Raw genomic sequence first — 20,569 nt, forward strand, 5'->3', positions numbered from 1 at the left:
GGACCACCGGGGAAGCCCTTGAGAAGGCTTTTGGGTTTTTTTGTTTCTTTTTAATTAATTAATTAATTTATTTATTTATTTTTGGCTGTGTTGGGTCTTCGTTTCTGTGCGAGGGCTTTCTCTAGTTGCGGCGAGCGGGGGCCACTCTTCATCGCTGTGCGCGGGCCTCTCACTGTCGCGGCCTCTCTTGCTGCGGAGCACAAGCTCCAGACGCGCAGGTTCAGTAGCTGTGGCTCACGGGCCCAGTTGCTCCACAGCATGTGGGATCCTCCCAGACCAGGGCTTGACCCGTGTCCCCTGCATCGGCAGGCAGACTCTCAACCACTGCGCCACCAGGGAAGCCCCTCGAGAAGCCTTTTGAATAAGCAAGCACATCTTAGTCTGGATTTTCTTTTTTTTGTTTGTTTGTTTATTTATTTATTTATTTTGGCTGTACTGGGTCTTAGTTGCAGCACGCGGGATCTTCGTTGTGGCATGTGGGATCTTTAGTTGCGGCATGTGGACTTCTTAGTTGTGGCATGCAGACTCTTAATTGCGGCATGCATGCAGGATCTAGTTCCCCAACCAGGGATCGAACCCGGCCTCCCTGCATTGGGAGCATGGAGTCTTACCCACTGGACCACCAGGGAAGTCCCTTAGTCTGGATTTTCTACCTAAAATTATCCACCCTGGGATGGGGGTGTGTGCAAGGCCAGGGCTGCTGTCTCCACGCTCTCTAGCGGGCCCAGACACTTTGTGTCTGGCAGCCCCGCCTTTACCCTTTCTTGGCCTCCGCTTAACATCAGGACCACGGACAGCGCCAAGTGGGTTGCAGTAGGGCGCCGTCCATTGTGCTGAAGTTTTGCTTGTTCCCTGCCCGTGTGGAGGCAGCTGTGAGTCTGGAGCGACCACGGGCCTCAGGGGTGCAAGCCCTGGAAATAGAAGCTCTGGGCGGTGAAGCAGGGGGCTCCATGATTCTGTTCCTCCTCTGCCTGCAGCCCTCTCATGCGTCCACCTCATTCCCTGCAGCCCTCAATCCACCCCACCACCTCCTCCCCCTCCTCTCCCCTCTGTCTCCCTGTCGCTTGCTCAGCTCCAACCGCACAGGTGTCCTCACTGTTCCCCGAACACAGCCGGCACGTTGCCACTTCAGGGCTTCATTCTTGCTGTTCCCTCTGCCTGGAACGCTCCCCCCGCTCCACACTGCGGATACTTGCATGGCTCCCTTCCCTCCCTCCTTCACACCTCATCTCCGGTGCCAACTCCTCAGAAAGAACTTCCCTGACCACCCTCTTTAAATTGCAAGCTGTGTCCCCATCCCAGAGTTGTCCCATTGTCTTCTCTAGCTTGAGTTTTCTCTATCACTTATCAATCTAACATATCAGCGATCTCAATCCCTGACCTAAATCCTTGATCCTACAGTTTAGAATTGAGAATTTTTCAGATTTTCGAAAGGTTCTACGGTGTAAATACTATGCACTGAATAACACCCCTAGTTGGACCTGGGATAACATTCTAAGTCGAACACTTTATCTGCAGGAAAAGAATAGAATAGTCACATAAAGTTAAATAAAGAAAAGCTATAATAACCTATGTCAGTTCAGGTCAGGTTTTGCCACAAATGAGAAACAAATTTTGGTTTCCAGAACTTCTTGAAATTTGGAATTGTGGTTTTGTGTATAGCTTATTTATCTTGTTTATTGTCTCTCAGGTGTTAGAAAGTGAGCTCCACGAGGGCAGGATTTTGTGTCTGTTCTGCTCACTGGTGCAGCCCCTGTGCCTAACTAAACAGCACCTGGCACTCGGCGGGGGCAGGGGGGTTGCTCCATAGTGTTTGCTGAATGAATAAATGGATGGATGGATGAATAAACGAGAAAGAAAGGAAAGCAGACTCCCCTTTCCTAGTTTCTGGATGACTCCGTGCCCTGAATGGCCTGTCTGAAGTCCCTAAGAGCCACAGCGTGTGTAGCGGGGGGAGGTGGTCTGTGGCTCCGTGTCCCTCCTACCTTCCCTGGTCTCTGCTGGGTCCTCAGGGATTGGTTCCCAGCAGAACCTCATAATCAGAACCCCTGCTCAAATCCATGTAGTCAGGGATTCAGCTTGGAGGTTCCTACAGCTTTCAGCATCCCCTTCTATCAGAACCCTTAGGGTCCCCTCACCCGATTCCCCGTGCCCTCTGCACCCTGGCCATGGTCAGAAACAGACCAGCCGCCTGGGGAAGGCAGTCATTATGAGGCCCCTCACCGTGTGTTTGTGTGCCTTACATGCGGCTTGTAGGGCTGTTCGAATTTGACATGAAGAAACAAGGGCACAGAGAGGTTAATTAACTTTCCTGAGGCCACACAACCAGGAAATGCTGAGCCAGGATTTAAAGCCAAGTCACGGACCCCACAGCCCCATGCTGCCTCTCCACAATCGCCCTGTGACAATACACTGACACCCAGCCTCACTGACACCTAGACCCAAAATTAAAGTCCTCCACACCCTGCCACCTGGGGGAGGAAGGCAGGTGGCCAAACTTCTGTTACAAACAGGTCTTTATTAAAGATGAGGAGGGGGCAGGAAAAGGGGGCAGTGTCTCCCCTGCCCACTGCCTTCGGCTGCCTGGAGTGGGGAGCCCTCTTTGCTCCACCTGTGCCCCTATGATGGCACATGTGTACAAGGCTGAGGCATGGGGGGCAGTGTGAAGAACAGGGGTGGGTTCTAAGAAAAAAAACTCCTTCCCCACAGCCCTAATAAATAACAGAAGGATTTGGGGTGACCTGGGCACAGGCAAGGAAGGATGCAGCACCCTGAACTCCAAAACCTCTGAACTGGGGCAAGCCCTGCATAAGTTGGGAGTTAGGAGGGACTGGGTGAGAGATTGCGCATGAGGGAGGGGCTGAGAGAGGAAGGGGTACCCCAAGGACCCTGCCACGGGGGAACCTGCCCCCCACCCTCCAGTTGGACTCTCTGATTCTGAAGAGAGAGGACCCGATGACAAAAGATGACCCCATCTCCCTCCTCTCCTTTGCACATGCTTAGACATGGGCGGTCCCCCATTGACTGGAATCATACCCACCCACCCTAGAAATTCTGAGAACCAAGGACTCCTATTCATTGTTCAGACGCTGAACACTGGCTAGAGTTGCCCTCTTGCCTGAGGATTCTAAGAAATGATGGGGAGGCTCCTATTGGCTGGAGTGAACTCCTTTTGGCCAGAATTCGGAGAACTGGGGGACTCCCATTGGCTGGGCAATGGCCAGTAGAGTCAGGCTTTGGCCCTTAAAAGGGCAATCCTAGGAGGCAAGGACCCATCTCCCAATTATGCCCACTTGGATGTCCCAGAGGGCAAGAGAGGCAGGGGGTCCCCTGGATGTCCTTCCAGCCATCCTCTGATGTCTGGGCCTGGCTGGATTGGGGACAAGGGCTTTGGCACTCACACAGCACACGCACACACACGCGTGGCAGGGAAGAAATGGGGACTGGGCAGATTCTGGGTGGGTGTTGGGCCTCACAGCAGGTGGTCACGGCTGGCAAACAGGTAAGGGCTGAAGTTGTCCCGGTGGAAGGGGGAGGGATAGAGTCCACTAAGGGTGTACAGGTCCCGCAGAAGGGGTGTGGGCAGCAGCAGCTTCCGGCCACGGCCACCACCCCCGCCCGGCCCCCCAAGTCCAGGGGAGGAGGGCGAGGGGCCCTGGCTGGGGGTTGGTGCTGGCAGGGGCAGGGGCAGAGGCAAGGGTGTTGGCTCAGACCTCAGTCGAGGGCGGGGCACACGGGGTGATGAACACATGGCTGGAGCCCTGGAGGACACACAGCTGGGGATCAGGTGGCCACGGTGGGCGCAGTTCTGCGGCTCTAGGGATCAGAAGTCAGGGGGTTAGAAAGCTTGGGAGGGGTCATGAGAGCACAGGTGAGACCTCTGTGGCAGTGACCGCCATCTGGAAGTCCCCCCGTTTATCCTCCCACTCCCTCGACACTCACTGGATGGGGTGAGCCGTGCCGGTGTCGAATGCGGCCTGCAGGCCTCGGGTTCCTGAGACAAAGAGGCAGAGGGAAGGGGCTAGCGGCCCCCTGGGCCCCACTGGCCAGAGCCACAAGGGGCTCATCGGGCAGAGAGCCCAATGGAAAAGACAACAAGTTTCCAGGATTAACCATGTTCCCTTGGGAGGGAGGGGGGGGCCCGCCCTTGCATCCTGTGGGACGGTCCCCCCAGGACCTAAGTCCACAGAAATGAGTGATCCCTCTACCTCTCCATGGCCCTGAGACCCCCACCGCCTGCCTGACTTCCTGCCTCCTTTGTCCTCCTCCACCCACCACCCTCTCCAGCCGGGAGCAGCCCCCGGCCCCCCTTACCTGGGCCACACTTAACTTTTCGAGGCGGCTGTCCATGGTGGGGGCTTGGCCCAGGGCCTCCCAAGGGGAGAGCCTTCGGCCAGAGGGTGGCCGGCTCTGGAAGTTGTGCACGACACAGGTGACCTGTGACAGAGGGAGGGGGCATGCCGAGGCCTGAGGCCAATAAGGTAAATTACCATCCCCATTTTTCAGATAAGGATACTGAGGCTCAGGATTTCAAAAACAGCTAACACTTTTATGGTGCTTACTATGTGCCAAACACTGCTCTTTCCACTTTACTAAGAGATAGGTACTATTATTACTTATTCCACACGGGGAGGCAAGTAAGGCCGAGTTGTGTAAGAGGATCTGATCCTGTCCTTATTTAAACCTTTGGTATTTTGGACATTATGGATTTTTGCATTAATTTTGATTTTTAAAAATGTTTCATTAAAATATTATTTATCTGCTTTACTGAGTGTTTTGGCTCCTCCTTAAATTTTGTGCTCAAAGCGAGTGCCTCACTCGCCTTACCTCGGTCCCAGTCCCGTTATCTCAGTTCACAGATGAGAATGTCCAAGCTAGGTAAGGTTAAGGGACTCGCCCAAGGTACAGAGTCCACACCCTTCACCGTCATGCAGTCCTGCCTCTTGGGTCAGGGATAGATGGCAAGGGGGCTCACCAGAAAGGTGGCGATCGCCGCCCCTGTCAGGAAGCCGGCCAGCACGTCAGACCAGTGGTTGCGGTACTCAGCCACGCGGACCACGCCCACCAGGAAGGCGGGGCACAGCAGGGCCAGGCAGAGTGAGGGTTTGACCAGGCGGGAGCCCTTCACGCGGAACACGAGCGTCACGTACATCTGCAGGAGCCGGATGGGTCAGAGGAGACATGGCAGCAGCAGTTCCCAAACCCAAGCGTACACTGCATTCAGGGATAGGGGGTGTGGCCAGAATCCTGAGAAGCCGCAATGGGACTGGAGGCACCGGCCAGGGGCTCCAGGGAACAGAGCCCGGGGGACAGGAGTTCAGGGGATGGAGTCATGGACCCCCAGTGGGCCTTTGCAGGGATGGGGGTGTGTGTGGCCTGAGCACCAAAGAACAGTGGATAGGGTCTGGGGCCCAGGTCTCTGGGGGACCTGGGCCCCAGGTCCAGGTGGGATGCGGAAGGATGCTTGCTGGCTTAGGGTGTGGCCACAAAGTCAGAGGGTGGAGTCAGGGCTCAAGTGACAGCTCCAGGAGCTCCAGGAGGTGGAGTCCCCAAACCCCTGGGGACCACTGACAGGGTTAGAAGCACAGTCCCCAATGCCAGAAAAAGGAATCAAAGCAACAGAGGGTGCGACCAGGGAAAGACAGGGGACAGAATCAGGAAGTTCCAGTGAAGTCGAGTCAGGAGCGTGGCCAGGCCAATAAAGGGCGAAGACAAACTGGAGGGCAAGGGCTCCAGGGAATGGAGTTGAAAGCCCATTACCGAGTCACCCAGCCAATATCCAGGACCTGTAGCATGGCGGAGACTTGGCTAGGCTTCAGGGTGCTGAGCCAATAGCCTCCTTTGGGTGTGGCATTAGTGGGTCAGGAGGCGTGGCCAGGGTCCAAGGGGGGCGTGGCCAGGGTCCAAGGGGAGGAGTGGGAGCCTCCGCCCTAGGGACGGTGTCACAGTGATGCGTGGCCTCACTCGGGGAGGGATTGGAGGCTCCAGCCCAGACGGTCTCCTGCCCGCTGGCCGCCCCGCTACTGCCGTGCCCCCGTTTCGGGGCTCACCGCTGTGTAGGCGACGGCGTAGGCGCAAAGGGCAGCGTCCTTGCAGGGGAAAGCGCGGCGCGCAGCGGCCACAAGGCTGGGGCTGCCAGCACAGGCACCCCGGTCAGTGACGAAACGGTCGGGCCCTGGCCGGTCCGGTGAGGGTGGCGGGCAGCCCAGGGCCGTGTAGTTGGGGCGGCACACGGACAGGAAGTGCGGCGTCGGGTTGCCGGTCACCACCTGCCCTGCGTTGGCGAAGATGGTCGTGGTGAAGAGGCCGAAAGAGTAGACCCCTGGGGTGGGGTAGGAAAGGGGGTTCATGCCAGGGCCTAGCAGCCGTCCTCCTGTGAGCCCCCTTAACGGCTCATATAGGCCCCTGTCTCCTTGTTCCTGTGACTGACATTAAAGCATAGCTGGGACTCCCCCTAACACCATACCCCCATAATAATTGGGCCATGTTCCTCTTCCCTTGGGACCACCATGATGGCATTCTGGGCCTCTGGCCTCTGTCCCTCTGGGATTACCAATATGCCAGGAGTGGGCCCTCCTCTGGAATCCATTATAGCTGGGCTGGGACCCCTCAACAGCATTACATCAGGATTGGGCCCATGCCAGGGACCTCCTAGGACCACCGTGATGGCATTTCTGGGGCTCCCATACCTGCCCCTGGACTCGCTATTACTGAGCTGATCACTTTTCACCTGGAGCACCACTCAGCCAGGGCTGGATCTCCAGCCCTCTGCCACAGGGACCACCATTTTGGATGAGCTCTGCCCTACCCCAAGGCCACCAGCTGTGGCTGGGACCATATTCAAAGCGCAGCCAGCGTTCTCATCTCCCTGCCCCCAGGGCCCCCTGGTGTCTGTCCTGTGCTTTTTCTGCCTGAGACTCTCCTTGTGGCAATTTGGGGCCCTCCTCTTAGAGTTGTCATCATGGTTGGCTTAGGCCCCACCCACGTCTCTAGAACCTCCACCATGACTGACCTCAGCCCGCATCCCTCTTGCCCCATGAAGTCACCATCATGGCAATTCTAGGCCTTCCTCCCCTGGAATTCTTATTATATCTGAGCCTGGCCCACAGCCCTTTTGCATGGCTGACCCCTGACCGAGTCACTCACCCAGGAAGCGGACCAGCCTCCGCAGCGGGGGGCTGAAGCGGCAGCAGGCCCCGGACACGATGGTGCTCTCCCCAGTGACTGGGATGGCTGACGGTGGTGCAGGGAAAAAGGCACGTGCCAGCTCCCCAAGCAGGATCTGTGGGCAAGACCGAGGCGTGGTCTTCCTGGCCTTCAAGCCCAGCCCTCCACCCATCTCCACCTGGCCCTCCTGCCTCCTGGAAGGCCCTTCCCACAGTCTGAGCCAGGTTACCCCCAGTCTCACCGTGAGGGTGGGCCCAGCGGTGACCAGGGCGTAGATGAGGGCTGGGGGTGCTCTGCTGGCAGCCTCAGGCCCTGGGTAGGGCTTGGCATAGGTACTGTCATAGCAGAAGAAGCCCTGGGTGTGCACGGGGAAGGTGTCCGTGAACTCCAGGCGGTAAGCAAGCAGGACCACGATGCCCAGCAGCACCGACTGCCGCCCAGCCAGGGTCGGGAGAGAGACAGAGTAAGAACAGAGAGGGTCAGGACTGAGCTGGGCTACGGAGATGGAGACACAGAGATGGAGACAGAGACAAGGGGGAGAGATTGAGAGAGAGATGAAGAGGAGAGAGGAGATGGGACTGGGAAGAGGGAGAGAGGACAGGGCCAGAGCTCAGAGAGAGAGAGAGAGATAGTGGGTAGTGGAGGAACAGACCAACAGAGAAAAAAAGAATACTACTGATAGAAATACTAGAGTTACCACAGGTGTAACTCTTATTGTGGGCAGGGCGGCATACTAAACCTCTTCCATGAATTAATCCATTTTACTTTCATAACAGCCCTAGGAGAGAGGGACTCTAATTATGCCCATTTGACAGATGAGGAAACTGAGGCTTGGGAGGGTATGTGAGGTGCCCAGAGTCCCACAGTAAGGATGGGCAGAGCTGGGTTGAACCCCGGATTGCCACTTCCGAAGGTGCCTCCTCCCCCTTGAGGGTCTGGGCAGGGGAGGACTGTGCTCCTCACCTCCACGAAGACAAAGCAGGGAATGATGGAGAAACTCCTCTTCAGCTGAGGTCTCCCTCCCGCCATGGTGAAGGCCGGGCCTGTGGAGGAGGGGAGGGAGTGGCACTGCCAGGGTGGGGCCTAAGGGGAGGCTCAGGTCACCTGCTTGTGGAGTCTTCTGGCCACAACCTGGCCCCCATCCCTGGCCCCTCGGACTACAGCCAAGGAGCCCTGGCTCCGCCCCCTGAGTCTTCTGGCCACGCCTCCGCATATGCAGGTCTTGCCCTGCCCCTGCCCATTGGAGGCACCAGCCTCCCCTGACACAACCTGCTCAGCTCAGCTTCTGCTGGGGTCCCCACAGATTGTATAGTGGTCTTCTCCCCCCACAGCCTACACAGGAGATTCTGACCCCATACCTTTTAGGAGGGCCTGGCCTCCTTAGCATGTGGGACCCATGCCCTTGGCCTTTAGCAGAGACTTCTCCAGCTAATGTGGACCCCTCCCCCACAAAGAAGGGTCCTCACCCCCACTAGTTTTTAGGAGGCCCCATACTCTTTCCCCACATGCTTTACAGGAGACCCCATGTTCCCTGTCGCCCACCCCCACCAAGCCCCTCTCTCTATACCACTTCCCTCATGGCCCTCAGGGGCCTCCCTCTCCTGTCCCCATGGGCTGTGCCTGACTGGTTTGGGCTGATGGCCAGGCCCTCCTTCTCTCCCAGCTGCCTCTCCCTCTCTCCCTCCTTCCCCTTCCTCCCAGCCCGTCTGCCTCCCTGTATCACGAGAGGGCTATCTCCCCCTCAACGTGCTCTCCCCTCCCCCCAGTCTAACCTCAGTCCCCAGCACCTGCTTGACCCATTCTCCCAGCCTAACCTCACCTGTGAAAGGGCCCTATGACTTCCTGCAGGCCGCTGCCACGCCCACAGACTCACAGCCACTCCTGGCAGCCAGCAGGGAAGGGATGGTCACCCCCATTGCACAGATTTGGAAACTGAGGCCCAGGCAGGTAAGGGTAGGCACTCTGGGTCCAGTGCCCCATCCACGTGGCTTGCTCTGCAATGTGACATGTGGGGGTGAGGGTCACCAGAGAGCCCAGATGCCCAAGATGCCCACCTAGCTACGGCCCCCTCGTCTTCTTAGAGACACAAACATACACCGGCACCCCCAGAGTACACAAGTCAGCCAGAGCTTCCATCCCAAACACCACACACACACTCATTCATCCCACCAGCGAGGATCAAGGGCCTGCTGGGTTCCAGGCCCTGTGCTGGGTGCCAGCCTTGTGGTGAACAAGACACGCTCGCTCATTCAGACAGGTGCCCAACACCCACTACACACATAACTGCACACACACAGCACAGTGTGCACACGGCCTGTCACAGACACCCACACAGATCAAACAAATCCCCCCCCACACACGGTCACTGGGACACAACAGGAGGTCCTTCACACACCTCACAGCCCCACACACAGCCCTCACTCCACCACCATCAGGGACAGACTCGAGGCTGCAAACACACTTAAGAGCCACATCAAAAAAAGAGTTACCACACACAGTGGGAGGGGGGTCACAGAACTGGTCACAGCGTCACACCCCCAATTACAAGGCACAGGATGACACACATTAATAGTCTCTCGTCCACACTGACAGTCCTAGGAGCCCCCTGTGCCATACACAACCGCAGCCACATGGCCACACGAGGGCACAGACATGGACCGTGGCACAGACTGACACACAGAGCCACACAAGAGAGGCTCATGATCACAGCCACACACTGGAACACGATAACGCCCCCCCCCCACCATCAGAAGGAACACACAACAGCAGCCACACAATGACAGTCACATGCACACAACCATACAGACACCGAGCCAGCCACACAATCACTGTGACAGCAGTCACACGGCCACGCAAAGGCGACCCCAACAACACAGCCACCACACACTCACCATCAGAGTGATACCCACGGCGACAGCCGCAAATGACAGCCACAGGAGACACAGTCACAGAGACACCACACAGACACCCCTGAAGCCACACAATCACTCATACAGCCACACACTGACACGTAACGACAACCACACAATCACCGTCAGCCTCACCGGGGTCCCCTCCCCACCTTCCCCTCCCCCAGCCCGGTCCCCAAGCCTCAGCTCGCAGCCTCCCCTCCCCCTCCCCGCGCTGGACCCGCAGGGGACCCGACCCACAGGAACCGAACCCTGGCCAGACAGACCGAGGGTCGGAAGCAGGAGAGAAGGGGTACAGGGGGCTCCCCAAGGCCCTCCCCCTCACCGGGTCTAGACTGCCGCCGCCTGAGCCCCGGCTCCACCTAGACGGCCCCGGCGCGGCGGGACTGACAGACAGACGGCCGGCCAGCGAGCGAACGCAGAGATGAAGACGCCGTCGGCCGGCCGGGCCGCGCCGCGCCGCGCCGCGCAGCGCAGACTCCGCGGCGGGGAGAGGGGCGGGGCCTCCGGGAGCGTTATTTGCATAACCCGTGAGGCGGGGCCTCGCGGAGTCTCATTAGCGTGATCCGGGGCGGGGCCTCTGTTGTTCTTTGGGGCAGGGCGTTTTAGAATAGTTTCGGGAGGGAACGAAGGCTGGAGGTTGAGAGGGAGGACCCTGGTGGGTGCTGAGAGGAAGAGGAGGGTGGGGTGTCAGAGCGTGACCCCGGGCCGAAACCCTGGGAGGAAATGAGAATGATCCCCCCACACACACCCTGGAGTGCTGCTCAACCCCCCTCACCCCTGAGGCTCGAGGCCCTAGAGTGGCCCCCTGAGGATATGGCGAGGCCATCAAAGGAGTTCTGCAGCAGGTGCACAGCGGACCTGGGGGGAGAGGGGGATCTGGGGGCCCCGGGGGACTCTGGACTGCTCAGAGCTGGGGCAGGGAGGCCATGGTGGGGGCAGGGGCGGAGATGAGTCCTGGGAGGAGAGGGACTCAGGTGGGTTCCAGGTTCTGGTGGCCGCTGCTTGCTCTTATTAGGAGGAACGGAGGGCAGATGAGGGTCAGGGGCCTAAATTTCCCCATTTGGGCAGTAGGGACAGCAGGCCAGATCGCCAAGGGCCTATCTGGCCACTCGTATCTGGACAGACTTACCCCTGACCTTGTCATATACTAAATTCAGCCTCACCCTGTCCCCTGACCCTAGGCCCACATATCCCGAACAGTCCCTGGGGTCTCCACACCCTCCCCAAGACTGGGTAGTAAACTGTGGGGGTCACTCTCAGGCGTAGGAAGCAGCAGGAGCGGCAGTCCACAGGTGGAGGAGGGTCTCAGCTAGTTTATTTTCTCTCTGGAGGGGTCTTCAGGGAGAACAGTCCCAGCTGCTCAGGCTGTGGAGAAAGAGGGTGGGTCAGAGGCTGGCCTGGCCCAGGGGACCCCAGGGCTGGAGGTCAGGGGGCAGATGCCCAGGCTGGGAGTTGGAAGGGCCTGTACTTTGGGATTCCAGGGCAGGCCAGGAGGGGAAGGGTAGGTTGGGGCAGGGGAGGATCCACACCAGGTGGGAAGGAGCAGCTCTTGCTGAGTGGTGGCTGGGAAGGGTCCTGGTCTGAGTCCGAGTCCGAGTCCCAGGAGGGGAGTGGAGGGCTCAGGCATCGGTGCCCCTTATAGCCTGCAGGAGGGACAGGTGCAATTCTGGCACAAACCCTGAATATGACCCTCGAGTGGCCTTTGAATATGGGCCCAGTGCCCTTGATATTATGTGATCCTTGATTATGTCCCTTGAATGTGACCCAACATGACACCAAAGTATGACCTCGATGACACCTGAATTTTACCCCACTGACCCTTAAAAAAGATCACAGTGACCCTGAGTGACCCCTGGGTGAAACCTCCAAGGACTCTTTAATGTCACCCCAGAACATTATTTAATGTGACCCCAGAATAAGACCCAACAGACCCAACCACCCCCAAATATGGCCTCTGAACGTGACCTCCATGTGTGAAGCTGGAGAATGAACCTCCCCCAACCCTGGAGTGCTGCTCAGCCCCACTCACCCCTGAGGCTCGCAGCCCTGGGGCGGCCCCCTGAGTATCTGGCGAGGCCACCAAAGGAGTTCTGCAGCAGGTGCACAGCGGACCTGTGGGGAGATGGGGATCTGGGGGCCCCGGGGGACTCTGGACTGCTCAGAGCTGGGGCAGGGAGGCCATGGTGGGGGCAGGGGCGGAGATGAGTCCTGGGAGGAGAGGGACTCAGGTGGGTTCCAGGTTCTGGTGGTCACTGCTTGATCTGATTGGGAGGAGCACAAGGCAGATGAGGGTCAGGGGTCAGAGGTTAGAGTGGGAGCTGGGCATCACCATATGTCACCCAGCTCCTTCTGGAGGTCATCCCTCCAGGAGCCACTGCCTCCTGGTGGCAACTCAGTCTCTGGCCAGTTGGATGTCTCATACCCCTGCTGCTTCATTTTGGTCAGGACCTGAGGCCGGGGGAGATGGCAGGATAATAATAATAATGATAATGATGGTGAAACATGTAATATAGCATTTATCACATTCCAGGCTGCCTTCAAAGTGCTTATCACTCAGTTAATGCAGGTACTCGGTCAGGTAGGGCTGTGTTGTTACACCCATTATTCAGATGAGGAAACTGAGGCCCAGAGAGGGGAAGTGACTTGCCCACACTCACACAGCAGTAAGTAGCAGAGCTGAGATTTGAACCCAGGCCTTCTGGCTCCAGTCTGATGGTGGAGGCCAGCAGAGATCCCCATAACCCCAACTCACGCAAGGTCCCCGTGCTCTCTGCTCACCTTGCGGCACTTCACCTGTGTCTTTTGCATCTTCTGGATGTTCACCAGGTTCTCCGTGATCTCCTCTTCCTGTGCCTCTGTAGGGGGAGGGGACTCAGGTGGGCCAGAGCTGTAGAAGGACCCCCCGCCCTCCTGGTCATGGGCTTTGGGCACTCACGGAGCTTTTGATAAATGAAGGTCACCTCCTCCCGCACCAGCTCCAGCTCCTCCCACAGGAATTTCTTGCTGAGGGGACAGTGCAGCCTCTGGCCTCCCATTTCCTGACCTCCTGGCTTCCCATTTGCCCACCTGCCTCCCCAAAGCCTCCTCCACCTCCCATGTTTCTATCTGTTCAACTACCATCCCCCAGGCTCTGTCCCCTCCCCATACTTGCCTACCCACCTGTCTGCTCCTACTACTATTCCCCCACTCCTACCCCTCCCTAGCCCCGTGTCCTCTCCTTCTGGCCTCCAGCCTCCTATTTCCTCAGCCCCCCATTGCCTTGCTTCCAGCTCCTCACCTTCTGCCCCCCCAGACCTCCAATACCCCCAGCCTCTGCCCCCCTCGACCTCCTCTACCCTCCAGCTTCCCATGCCACCCCCGCCAGCTTTCTGATCCTCCAGCCTCCCTTTCCATCCCACCTCCTGCCTCCCCTATTTCTGGCCTCCCAGTCTCCCACACACCCCCACTGCCTCCTGCCTCCCCCATCCCCTCCACTTGTCCCCCAAGATTTCCAAGGCCCCCCAGACTCCCTTACTCAGGCCCCTCCCATTTCTCCCATCCTACCTGTGGTTGCCTCTCCTTGGCCTCCCTTCCCTCCCGCAGCCTCCCTCCTGGCAATACCCACCTGTCCCGGATCTCCTGCGCCAACAGCTGTAGAGAGCGGGTGGTACGGGCCCGCTGCACCTTCTCGTTGTCATGCAGGGTCTTCTGCAGCCCCTGCAGGCCTTTAGCCAGGGCCTCATATAGCTCCTGCCGTCCCTCCTCCACGTCCCACTTGTGTCTCTCCTTGTCTGCCTGGCGGCTCGTGGGGCCCAGCACCTCTACAGAGATGGTGGGACCTTGGCTGAGCCCCACCCACACCCTGAGCCCAGCTTTGAAACCAGCTCGCCCTCACCCTGACCAGACTCTGGTCCTGAACCCAGACTCATCCAACTTCTCTCACCCTGGCCTGACTCAGCTGACCCTGATAGGAGCAGCCTCCAGCTTTACCTTGACCTTTGGCCAGTTCTCACCTTCAAGCTGTTGGATCTTGATTTGCTGCAGGCAGCTCTCCTTCTCCAACATGGTCACTGAGTGGTTTAGGAACTCGAAAGCCTGGAGGAAGAGGCCAGGCCTGGGGGTGAAAGCAGGGGTGGAGTGGGGGGGGCGGCAGGAACAATTGCTGGGGGCGGGGCTGAGGTGGCTCACCTTGGTCTGAGCCTGTAGCTGACACCTGAGTGACTCCAGTTCACATCTCAGAAGCTTCTGGGATTCAGGAATCATCACGGTGGACTTAACTGTGAGCAGAGGTGAGGGTCAGCCGAGGCTGGGAGGGGTGGGGGCAGGGGCAAGGTCAGGGCAGAGGTCAGTAAAGGCTCAGGGTCTGGTTGAGGGGGGACAGGGCAAGAAGCTGGGGTAGGCTGAGGCAGAGGTAGAGGCAGGAGTAGGGATCAAGGTCAGGGACAGGGATGGTGGGCAAGGTCAGGGGAAAGAGTCAGCTGACAATGGGGCAGGGATGAGTGGGCAGCAACGGTGGGGGTCCACTGAGGCTGGGGCAGAGGGTGGAGGTAGGAACTGGCAGGTCTCCCACCCACAGTCTTGTTGAGCGGGAAGGTTCTCACCTTTGGTTTTGGAAGAGCTGGTCTCCAAGGGCTTCTATGAAAGGTGGGCATGAGAGCAATAATAATTTATCCCTGGTCTGCCTCCTTGCTCACCCCAACCCAGTGTATGGGGGCCAGACATGATTTGGGTCTGCTGAGTTCTGGGTGTCCTAGATCCCCAAGTGCAGGCAAAGCTGCCTCCAGGCATATGCATGCACCCCACCGCCATCCCCACCCCCACTTCTGCCCCAGCCTGAACGCGCTCAGAAGTGCATTTGTGTGGCAGGCCCACGGGCTGCCCCTGAGAGCATGCGCCTTCAGAGCCATGTCTCTGGTTGCGCTCAGGTAATGGCCCTCCTCCTTAGGGGCATCGACAATGTCTGCAAGGAGCACCAGTAGCCACTGACGCACAACCACACATGGTCATCAAAACACGACCACAGACACGCAGCCTCAGACACAGCCGTGCACACTAAGTCATAAGACCCAGGGCACGTATTCATGCCCATCTCAGACACACAACCACAGACACACAGGCAGTCACATCCAGAGACAATCACAGACAGGACCTCATTAAGACACACAATCGCACATCCGCACATCCGTTCTATTCATTCAAGACATTTTTAGTGCAGGCCTGCTGAGCACTGGGCGCTGTTCGGGGTGCTGAAGACAGAGGGTGTGAGGGGTTTCGAGGAAGACTTTCTGCCCCCACAGCTCCCTCCCTAAGCCCTGCAGCGGTAGATAGCAGTGCGGCAGGAAGGGGTTTCCCGGGCGGGGATGACCTTAGAGTTGCTGTGATGCCTCTTTGGAGGGTCCTGGTCATTACAGTGCTCCTGTGAGTCTGAGTTGGGGAAGGACCCATGCGACTGAGGCCCCGAGTCTCTCGCTGGCCTCCAGGTTCCAATTGTCACTGTGTTTTCGGGTGCAGCCAGCTGCAAGGTCTCCGGCTCTGGGGTCCTGGACCAGTGAAATGTATATTCCAAGGTCTTTTCTGAGGAAGGGCCTGGCGGGGGGGGGGTAGTGTGTGGTGGTGAAGGTTTCCTGAGAGCCAGCCCAGAGCACTCCAGCCCCTCCCGCTCCCCAGCCCCAGGGCAGCCCCTCAATGAACCGCAGCACTTGTCACACTTCTCATTAGCAGGCAAACACACGTTGGAGGGTGACTGAGGTGAGCAGTAGCAAGGCACGGAGTAGTCAGGGTCCAGGGGTAGGCCGGCCAGAAGAGGGTTGCTTTGAGTAGGGGGGACAGAGGGCTGCACTGAGACCAGCTCCCAGGTCCTGACACTCTCACGCCCTTTCTGACACCCCAGAGAGGCCTCAGCCCTGAACATAGGCTTCTTATTTATGATAGGAGCCAAAGCTGGGTGAAAGATGATCCCAGCCCCGGGGGTTAGGATGGGCAGTGAGAAAGACCTAGAAGATCCCACAGGAGTCAGTGAGGTCTGAGACGAGCCTAAAAGAAAAAAGAGATCTTAACATTGGGCCCTAAAGGAAGGACATCCCTGGCAGGAAACAGCGTGTGCAAAAACTTGGAAGTCTGCAACCAGGTGCTCTTTGCGGGTCAAGTCAGGGTGGCTGGAGGCAGGGTCCAGAAGGAAGCAGCAGGAGGTTAGCAGGGCAGTTCAATCAAGGCAGGGCAAGCCAAGACGGGGAGTTGGGAACTGGCTCCCCAAGTAAATGGGAGACATAGAATGTGAGCAGGAGAGGCAGAGCATATCTATTTAATAAATGTTAGCTGAATGGGGTCCCAGGCCTGTACTAGGTGAGGCTGGAAACAGGAAAGAACTCAGTTCTGGGTCTCACATCCACACCCCCTGCCCTTCCAGTGTAGCCAGGGCTGACACAGCTGGAGAAACCTGGGGGAGGTCTGTCTGGAAAAACTTCCAGGTGAAGGGCAACTTGCCATGGGTTACACTCAGCCAGAAAGGCCACAGTATACACCTTTCTCTTCTTTTGTCCTTGCTGGGTCCTCTGGTATCTTTCCCCTAACCCAGTCCTCCTGGAAGACTCCTATATACCCTTCAAAACCCTACTCAGCATTGCCTCTGTAAAATCTTCCTTATTCCCTTTTTAAGCTCATATTTTCTGAGCATCTTGCTGAGTGCTGAGCACCACCCTAAGCCCTCACTGGGTGTTCACACCCACCCTGTGATGTAGGAGTTATTATTCTGCCTGAACTGTTCTAAGCTACCACTTCAACAGTCACTGCCTCAGGGAGGTCCTCACTTCCAGAGGCAGTACAGCATGATGATTAAGCAAGGAGACCCTCCAGCTAGATGGCCCAGGTTCAAATCCTAGCTTTGCCCCTTCCCAGCTGTGCGATGTTGGAGGAGTTACTAAACCTCTCCGTGCCTCATTGTCCCCAACTATAAAAATGGGATGTCATACTATCCACCTTACTGGGTTGTTGTGATTAAGTACATTAATCCATGCCAGTGCCTGATATACAGTAGTGGGGAGCTCTGTGTCTGTCCTTGAACATCACACTGAGGACTTGGTACTTGGGAATCATAGGAGCCCTGGGAGACTTGGAGGGGGAAAGGCAAGATGCATTTCTGAGTATCAGTTGCAGGCAGGCCCCCAGTCGAGCCCCCCCTCCCCCTCCCCCTCCCCCTCCCCCTCCCCCCTCCCCCTCCCAAATCACCTGTTTTCCCTCAGTCCTTCCCGATAGAATCCTTGGAGGAACGGAGCGGGGTCATTTGCCTGGGCCCCGCCCGCCGGGGCCTTGAATCCTGCGCCCCGCCCGCCGGGACCTTAAATCCTGCGCTCGCCAGGCTCCCGACCCCCTTCCACCTCCACCTACCACATACCACCTGCTCCTGCTCTCCCATCAGGGACCGCGAAGCCAGCCCCCAGATGAGACGCTGAAATTTGATCCCGTGGAGACACCATCCTATTAAAACGCGCGGAGCCCAAAGGCAGAGTCACAGAGAGGGGTGTGGCTGGCATTTTAGCTCCGCCCCCGCCGATGCAGCCGAAGACCTCATTGGCGCCTTTCCGCTTCCGCAGATCTTAGGAGCCGCGGTGTAATTGGGTGAAATCCCGAGGAGTGGACGGGATTCCAGGCTGGTTTCCGTTCATCGATTAGTCAATATCTAAGAGGGCGGTACAGGAGGTACAGATCTCCGATCCGATTGGCTTCTGGCTTAGCTGGGAGGCGGGACGAATTCTTGGTCCCACGAGGGGAGGTGGCCGAGGAGGTCCGCGGCCACCCCGGAGCGCGAGAGTGAGGTACCGAGCCCAGCCCGCCTGACCCCCTTAGATCCGGCCCCGGACTCTTGAGTGCTGCAGGTCGACGTCCGGGTCCAGTGGTGGGGTCGGTGCCCTCGGACCCACCTGACCCTCTTAGATCCGGCCCCGGACTCTTGGGTGCTGCAGGTCGATGTCCGGGTCCAGTGGTGGGGTCGGTGTCCTCGGGATGAGATTTAGGGTTTCTCAGGATTAGATGGCGTCTCCAGGAGGTGCTTTGGGAATCTTCATAGTGATATCTGGGATCCTGTCATGAAAGAAGTGATCTTTGGTATCAGAACTCGGTCCCTGGGGTGATATTTGGGAGTCACTGGGGTGATCTCTGAGGATCTAGGGCTTCGAGCTTGAGCTGCTGGGGCTGAAATGTGGGGGTCTCAGAGGTGGCATGGATGTTGGGGTCCAGAGAGCCTAAGATCTTGAGGGCTGACATTTGGAGAGATGGAGTCGGGGGACGTCACAGAAGTGCTATGGCTCTTCCCCACCGCCATTCCTGGGCTACTATCCCTGGATCCCTGCTGGATAGACCATGACCCTGGCCTTGTGCAGGCTCACAGGGTCTGAAGGCCACAGGGCAAATGTAAAACTCTGACCACCTGGTGCCTCCTTCCCAGGCCCGCGAGATGGAGGAAGGTGGGAACCCGGAAAACCTGACTAAGGTGGTTCATCTACTGGTCTTGTCAGGGGCCTGGGGCATGCAAATGTGGGTGACCTTCGTCTCAGGTAGGGACCCTCGGCCTGGATATCATGAGTGCCTAAGGTGGGGACAGGGATGAGAGGGGGACTTGGAAGTGTCCTAACAGACATGTGGACCCCTGCACCCCACAGGCTTCCTGCTTTTCCGAGGCCTTCCCCGACATACCTTCGGCCTGGTGCAGAGCAAACTCTTCCCTTTCTACTTTCACATCTCCATGGGCTGTGCCTTCGTCAACCTCTGCATCTTGGCCTCACAGCGTGCTGGGGCTCAGCTCACATCCTGGGAGGCCAGCCAGGTATGCGGGCTTGAGCTCCACTACCCTCTGGAGGTTCATTCCCAGGACCACACTGAGCACCTACGGCTACACCTTTGTGAGAATTAAAACGAAACCCCCCAAACTGCCCCTTCTTCCTGGTGTATACAAAGCTGGGTTCTGGATACCCTTGAGCAGTGCACAGCCTGCACAACCATCCCCAGCAGCCCTGACTATTCCCCAGTGTCTCTCTGCTGGCTGTTGCTCCCTCTCCTCCCCCTGGCTGGGCCTGCAGCCAAGCTGTGGTGACTCAGCTGGGCTGGGGCACTGACCCCAGCTCAGTGTTTAAAAACCAGCCTGACTGGGAATTTACAGTCCCCCACCCCCATCCACACATTCTTCCCAGCCACAAGGCAAGGAACCATCTGTGCATCTCATATTTCTCTATCCTGCCCTCCCCCTGCCCCCATTATGTCCCTCAGATGTGGGCAGGTGAGGCCTGACAGGGGTTTCAATAATCCCACAGACACAGGAGGGATTATGGGTAATTGGAACTTCGAGGACTTTTAATTCACTCCCTGTGGGCCCAATGTCAGCTTCTAGGGTCTAGGCTGGGGCCACAAAGGAGATGGGCCCTCTCTTAGGCTCTCTATTTTGGGGAAATGAGGGGACAGTTATGGTGCTCTGTCCCAATTCAGGGAAGAGAGGTTCTGCCCTGAGATACCTTCAGTTTGGGGGAACAGAGGAAGGTAGGAGACAGGCTGTGTTCTGGAAAGTTCCAGTCAGGGTATCAGAGGAGAGGAGGCTCAGGAGGTTTGGGGGAGAGAGAGGAGACAGTGGTAGAGAGGAGATAGTGGTGGAGCCTTTCCTTAGGAGCTGCAGGTTTCAGGGTATGAGAGCTGGAGCTCTGTTTGGGTTTGAGGTTGGAGCAGGGAGGCCTGTCTTTGACCCAGTCCTGTCCCCCATTCCCCTCTGGGCTTTGAGGATGCAGAAGGACCCTCCCTAGGGCCCCTGCTCCACCTTGTCCTCCTGCCGCCCCACCAGCTCTGCTTGCTGCTCCTGAGCCTCATGCTGGCCACCATCAACGCCCGCTGGCTGGAGCCCCGCACCACGGCCGCCATGTGGGCCCTGCAGACCATGGAGAAGGAGCGGGGCCTGGGCGGGGAGGTGCTGGGCAGCCACCAGGGCTCAGACCCCTATCGCCAGCTGCGGGAGAAGGACCCCAAGTACAGTGCCCTCCGCCAGATCTTCTTCCGCTACCATGGCCTATCCTCCATTTGCAATCTGGGCTGCCTCCTGAGCAATGGGCTTCATCTTGTAGGCCTCGCCCTGGGCCTCAGGAGCCTCTAGAACCCACTGACTCTCTGTCTCTGCTGGGGCCCCAAATGTCAATAAACACTTCTTTGGAAATGACTGCTGTCATTTTTCTCCAACTGGGAAGCAGGGGGAGGGGCAGGCAAGGGTAGAGCTGAGGGATTCCGTTTCCCCATTCATGATGGTTTGGAGAGTTAGCTGTTGCGGCCCTTAAGCTCTTCCTATAATGGTGCCCATTTGTTGAGCACCCACTGTGTGCCAGGTGTGGCGCTAACCACTGCACAGATCATGTATTATTGTAACAACAGCTGGTTCTGATCCCTAGAGGACAATCATATTTTTCACCCCATTGACGTCGGGGGTGGCCATGTGACTTGCTTTGGCCAATGAAATGTGAGCAAAGTCACTTCCAAAGAGAAGT

At 57.7% G+C, this 20,569-nt stretch overlaps 3 protein-coding genes across 11 annotated transcripts; 1 reads left to right on the top strand and 2 right to left on the bottom strand.

Moving 5' to 3' along the window:
- Positions 1-2,498: 2,498 nt before the first annotated feature.
- Positions 2,499-9,098, bottom strand: PLPPR2 (phospholipid phosphatase related 2). 5 transcript variants are annotated; one of them, XM_068536938.1, is made up of 9 exons: positions 9,041-9,098; positions 8,131-8,210; positions 7,409-7,522; positions 7,147-7,282; positions 6,051-6,322; positions 4,976-5,152; positions 4,315-4,437; positions 3,943-3,994; positions 2,499-3,816 (listed from the first exon to the last, which is right to left on the bottom strand). In XM_068536938.1, exons 1-9 carry the CDS (start codon positions 9,081-9,083, stop codon positions 3,473-3,475), a joined length of 1,341 nt encoding a protein of 446 aa, XP_068393039.1. In that variant the 5' UTR covers positions 9,084-9,098; the 3' UTR covers positions 2,499-3,472. The 5 variants fall into 5 exon arrangements, with proteins under 5 accessions (XP_068393039.1, XP_068393037.1, XP_068393038.1 ...); XM_068536936.1 differs by having other exon boundaries at positions 7,409-7,597; XM_068536940.1 differs by having other exon boundaries at positions 3,601-3,816; positions 4,331-4,437.
- A 2,264-nt stretch (positions 9,099-11,362) lies between these two features.
- CCDC159 (coiled-coil domain containing 159) lies at positions 11,363-17,530 on the bottom strand. Of its 4 annotated transcripts, XM_068536933.1 has the most exons (12): positions 17,283-17,530; positions 15,424-16,091; positions 14,660-14,693; positions 14,247-14,335; positions 14,072-14,153; positions 13,684-13,879; positions 13,015-13,082; positions 12,858-12,934; positions 12,409-12,527; positions 12,109-12,191; positions 11,609-11,722; positions 11,363-11,444 (listed from the first exon to the last, which is right to left on the bottom strand). In XM_068536933.1, exons 2-12 carry the CDS (start codon positions 15,967-15,969, stop codon positions 11,440-11,442), a joined length of 1,413 nt encoding a protein of 470 aa, XP_068393034.1. In that variant the 5' UTR covers positions 15,970-16,091; positions 17,283-17,530; the 3' UTR covers positions 11,363-11,439. The 4 variants fall into 4 exon arrangements, with proteins under 4 accessions (XP_068393034.1, XP_068393032.1, XP_068393035.1 ...); XM_068536931.1 differs by lacking the exon at positions 11,363-11,444 and having other exon boundaries at positions 11,505-11,722; XM_068536934.1 differs by lacking the exon at positions 11,363-11,444 and having other exon boundaries at positions 11,505-11,722; positions 15,424-15,644; positions 17,442-17,519.
- Positions 17,531-17,803: 273 nt separating this feature from the next.
- TMEM205 (transmembrane protein 205) lies at positions 17,804-20,247 on the top strand. 2 transcript variants are annotated; one of them, XM_068534857.1, is made up of 4 exons: positions 17,804-17,869; positions 18,499-18,607; positions 18,713-18,876; positions 19,879-20,247. In XM_068534857.1, the coding sequence occupies exons 2-4, from the start codon at positions 18,508-18,510 to the stop codon at positions 20,182-20,184; spliced, it is 570 nt and encodes a 189-aa protein (XP_068390958.1). In that variant the 5' UTR covers positions 17,804-17,869; positions 18,499-18,507; the 3' UTR covers positions 20,185-20,247. The 2 variants fall into 2 exon arrangements, with proteins under 2 accessions (XP_068390958.1, XP_068390959.1); XM_068534858.1 differs by lacking the exon at positions 17,804-17,869 and adding an exon at positions 17,886-18,016.
- The last annotated feature ends 322 nt before the right edge of the window (positions 20,248-20,569 follow it).

Source organism: Eschrichtius robustus, chromosome 2 (assembly GCF_028021215.1).
Source record: "Eschrichtius robustus isolate mEscRob2 chromosome 2, mEscRob2.pri, whole genome shotgun sequence".
In the NCBI taxonomy this organism is placed as follows: Eukaryota; Metazoa; Chordata; class Mammalia; order Artiodactyla; family Eschrichtiidae; genus Eschrichtius; species Eschrichtius robustus.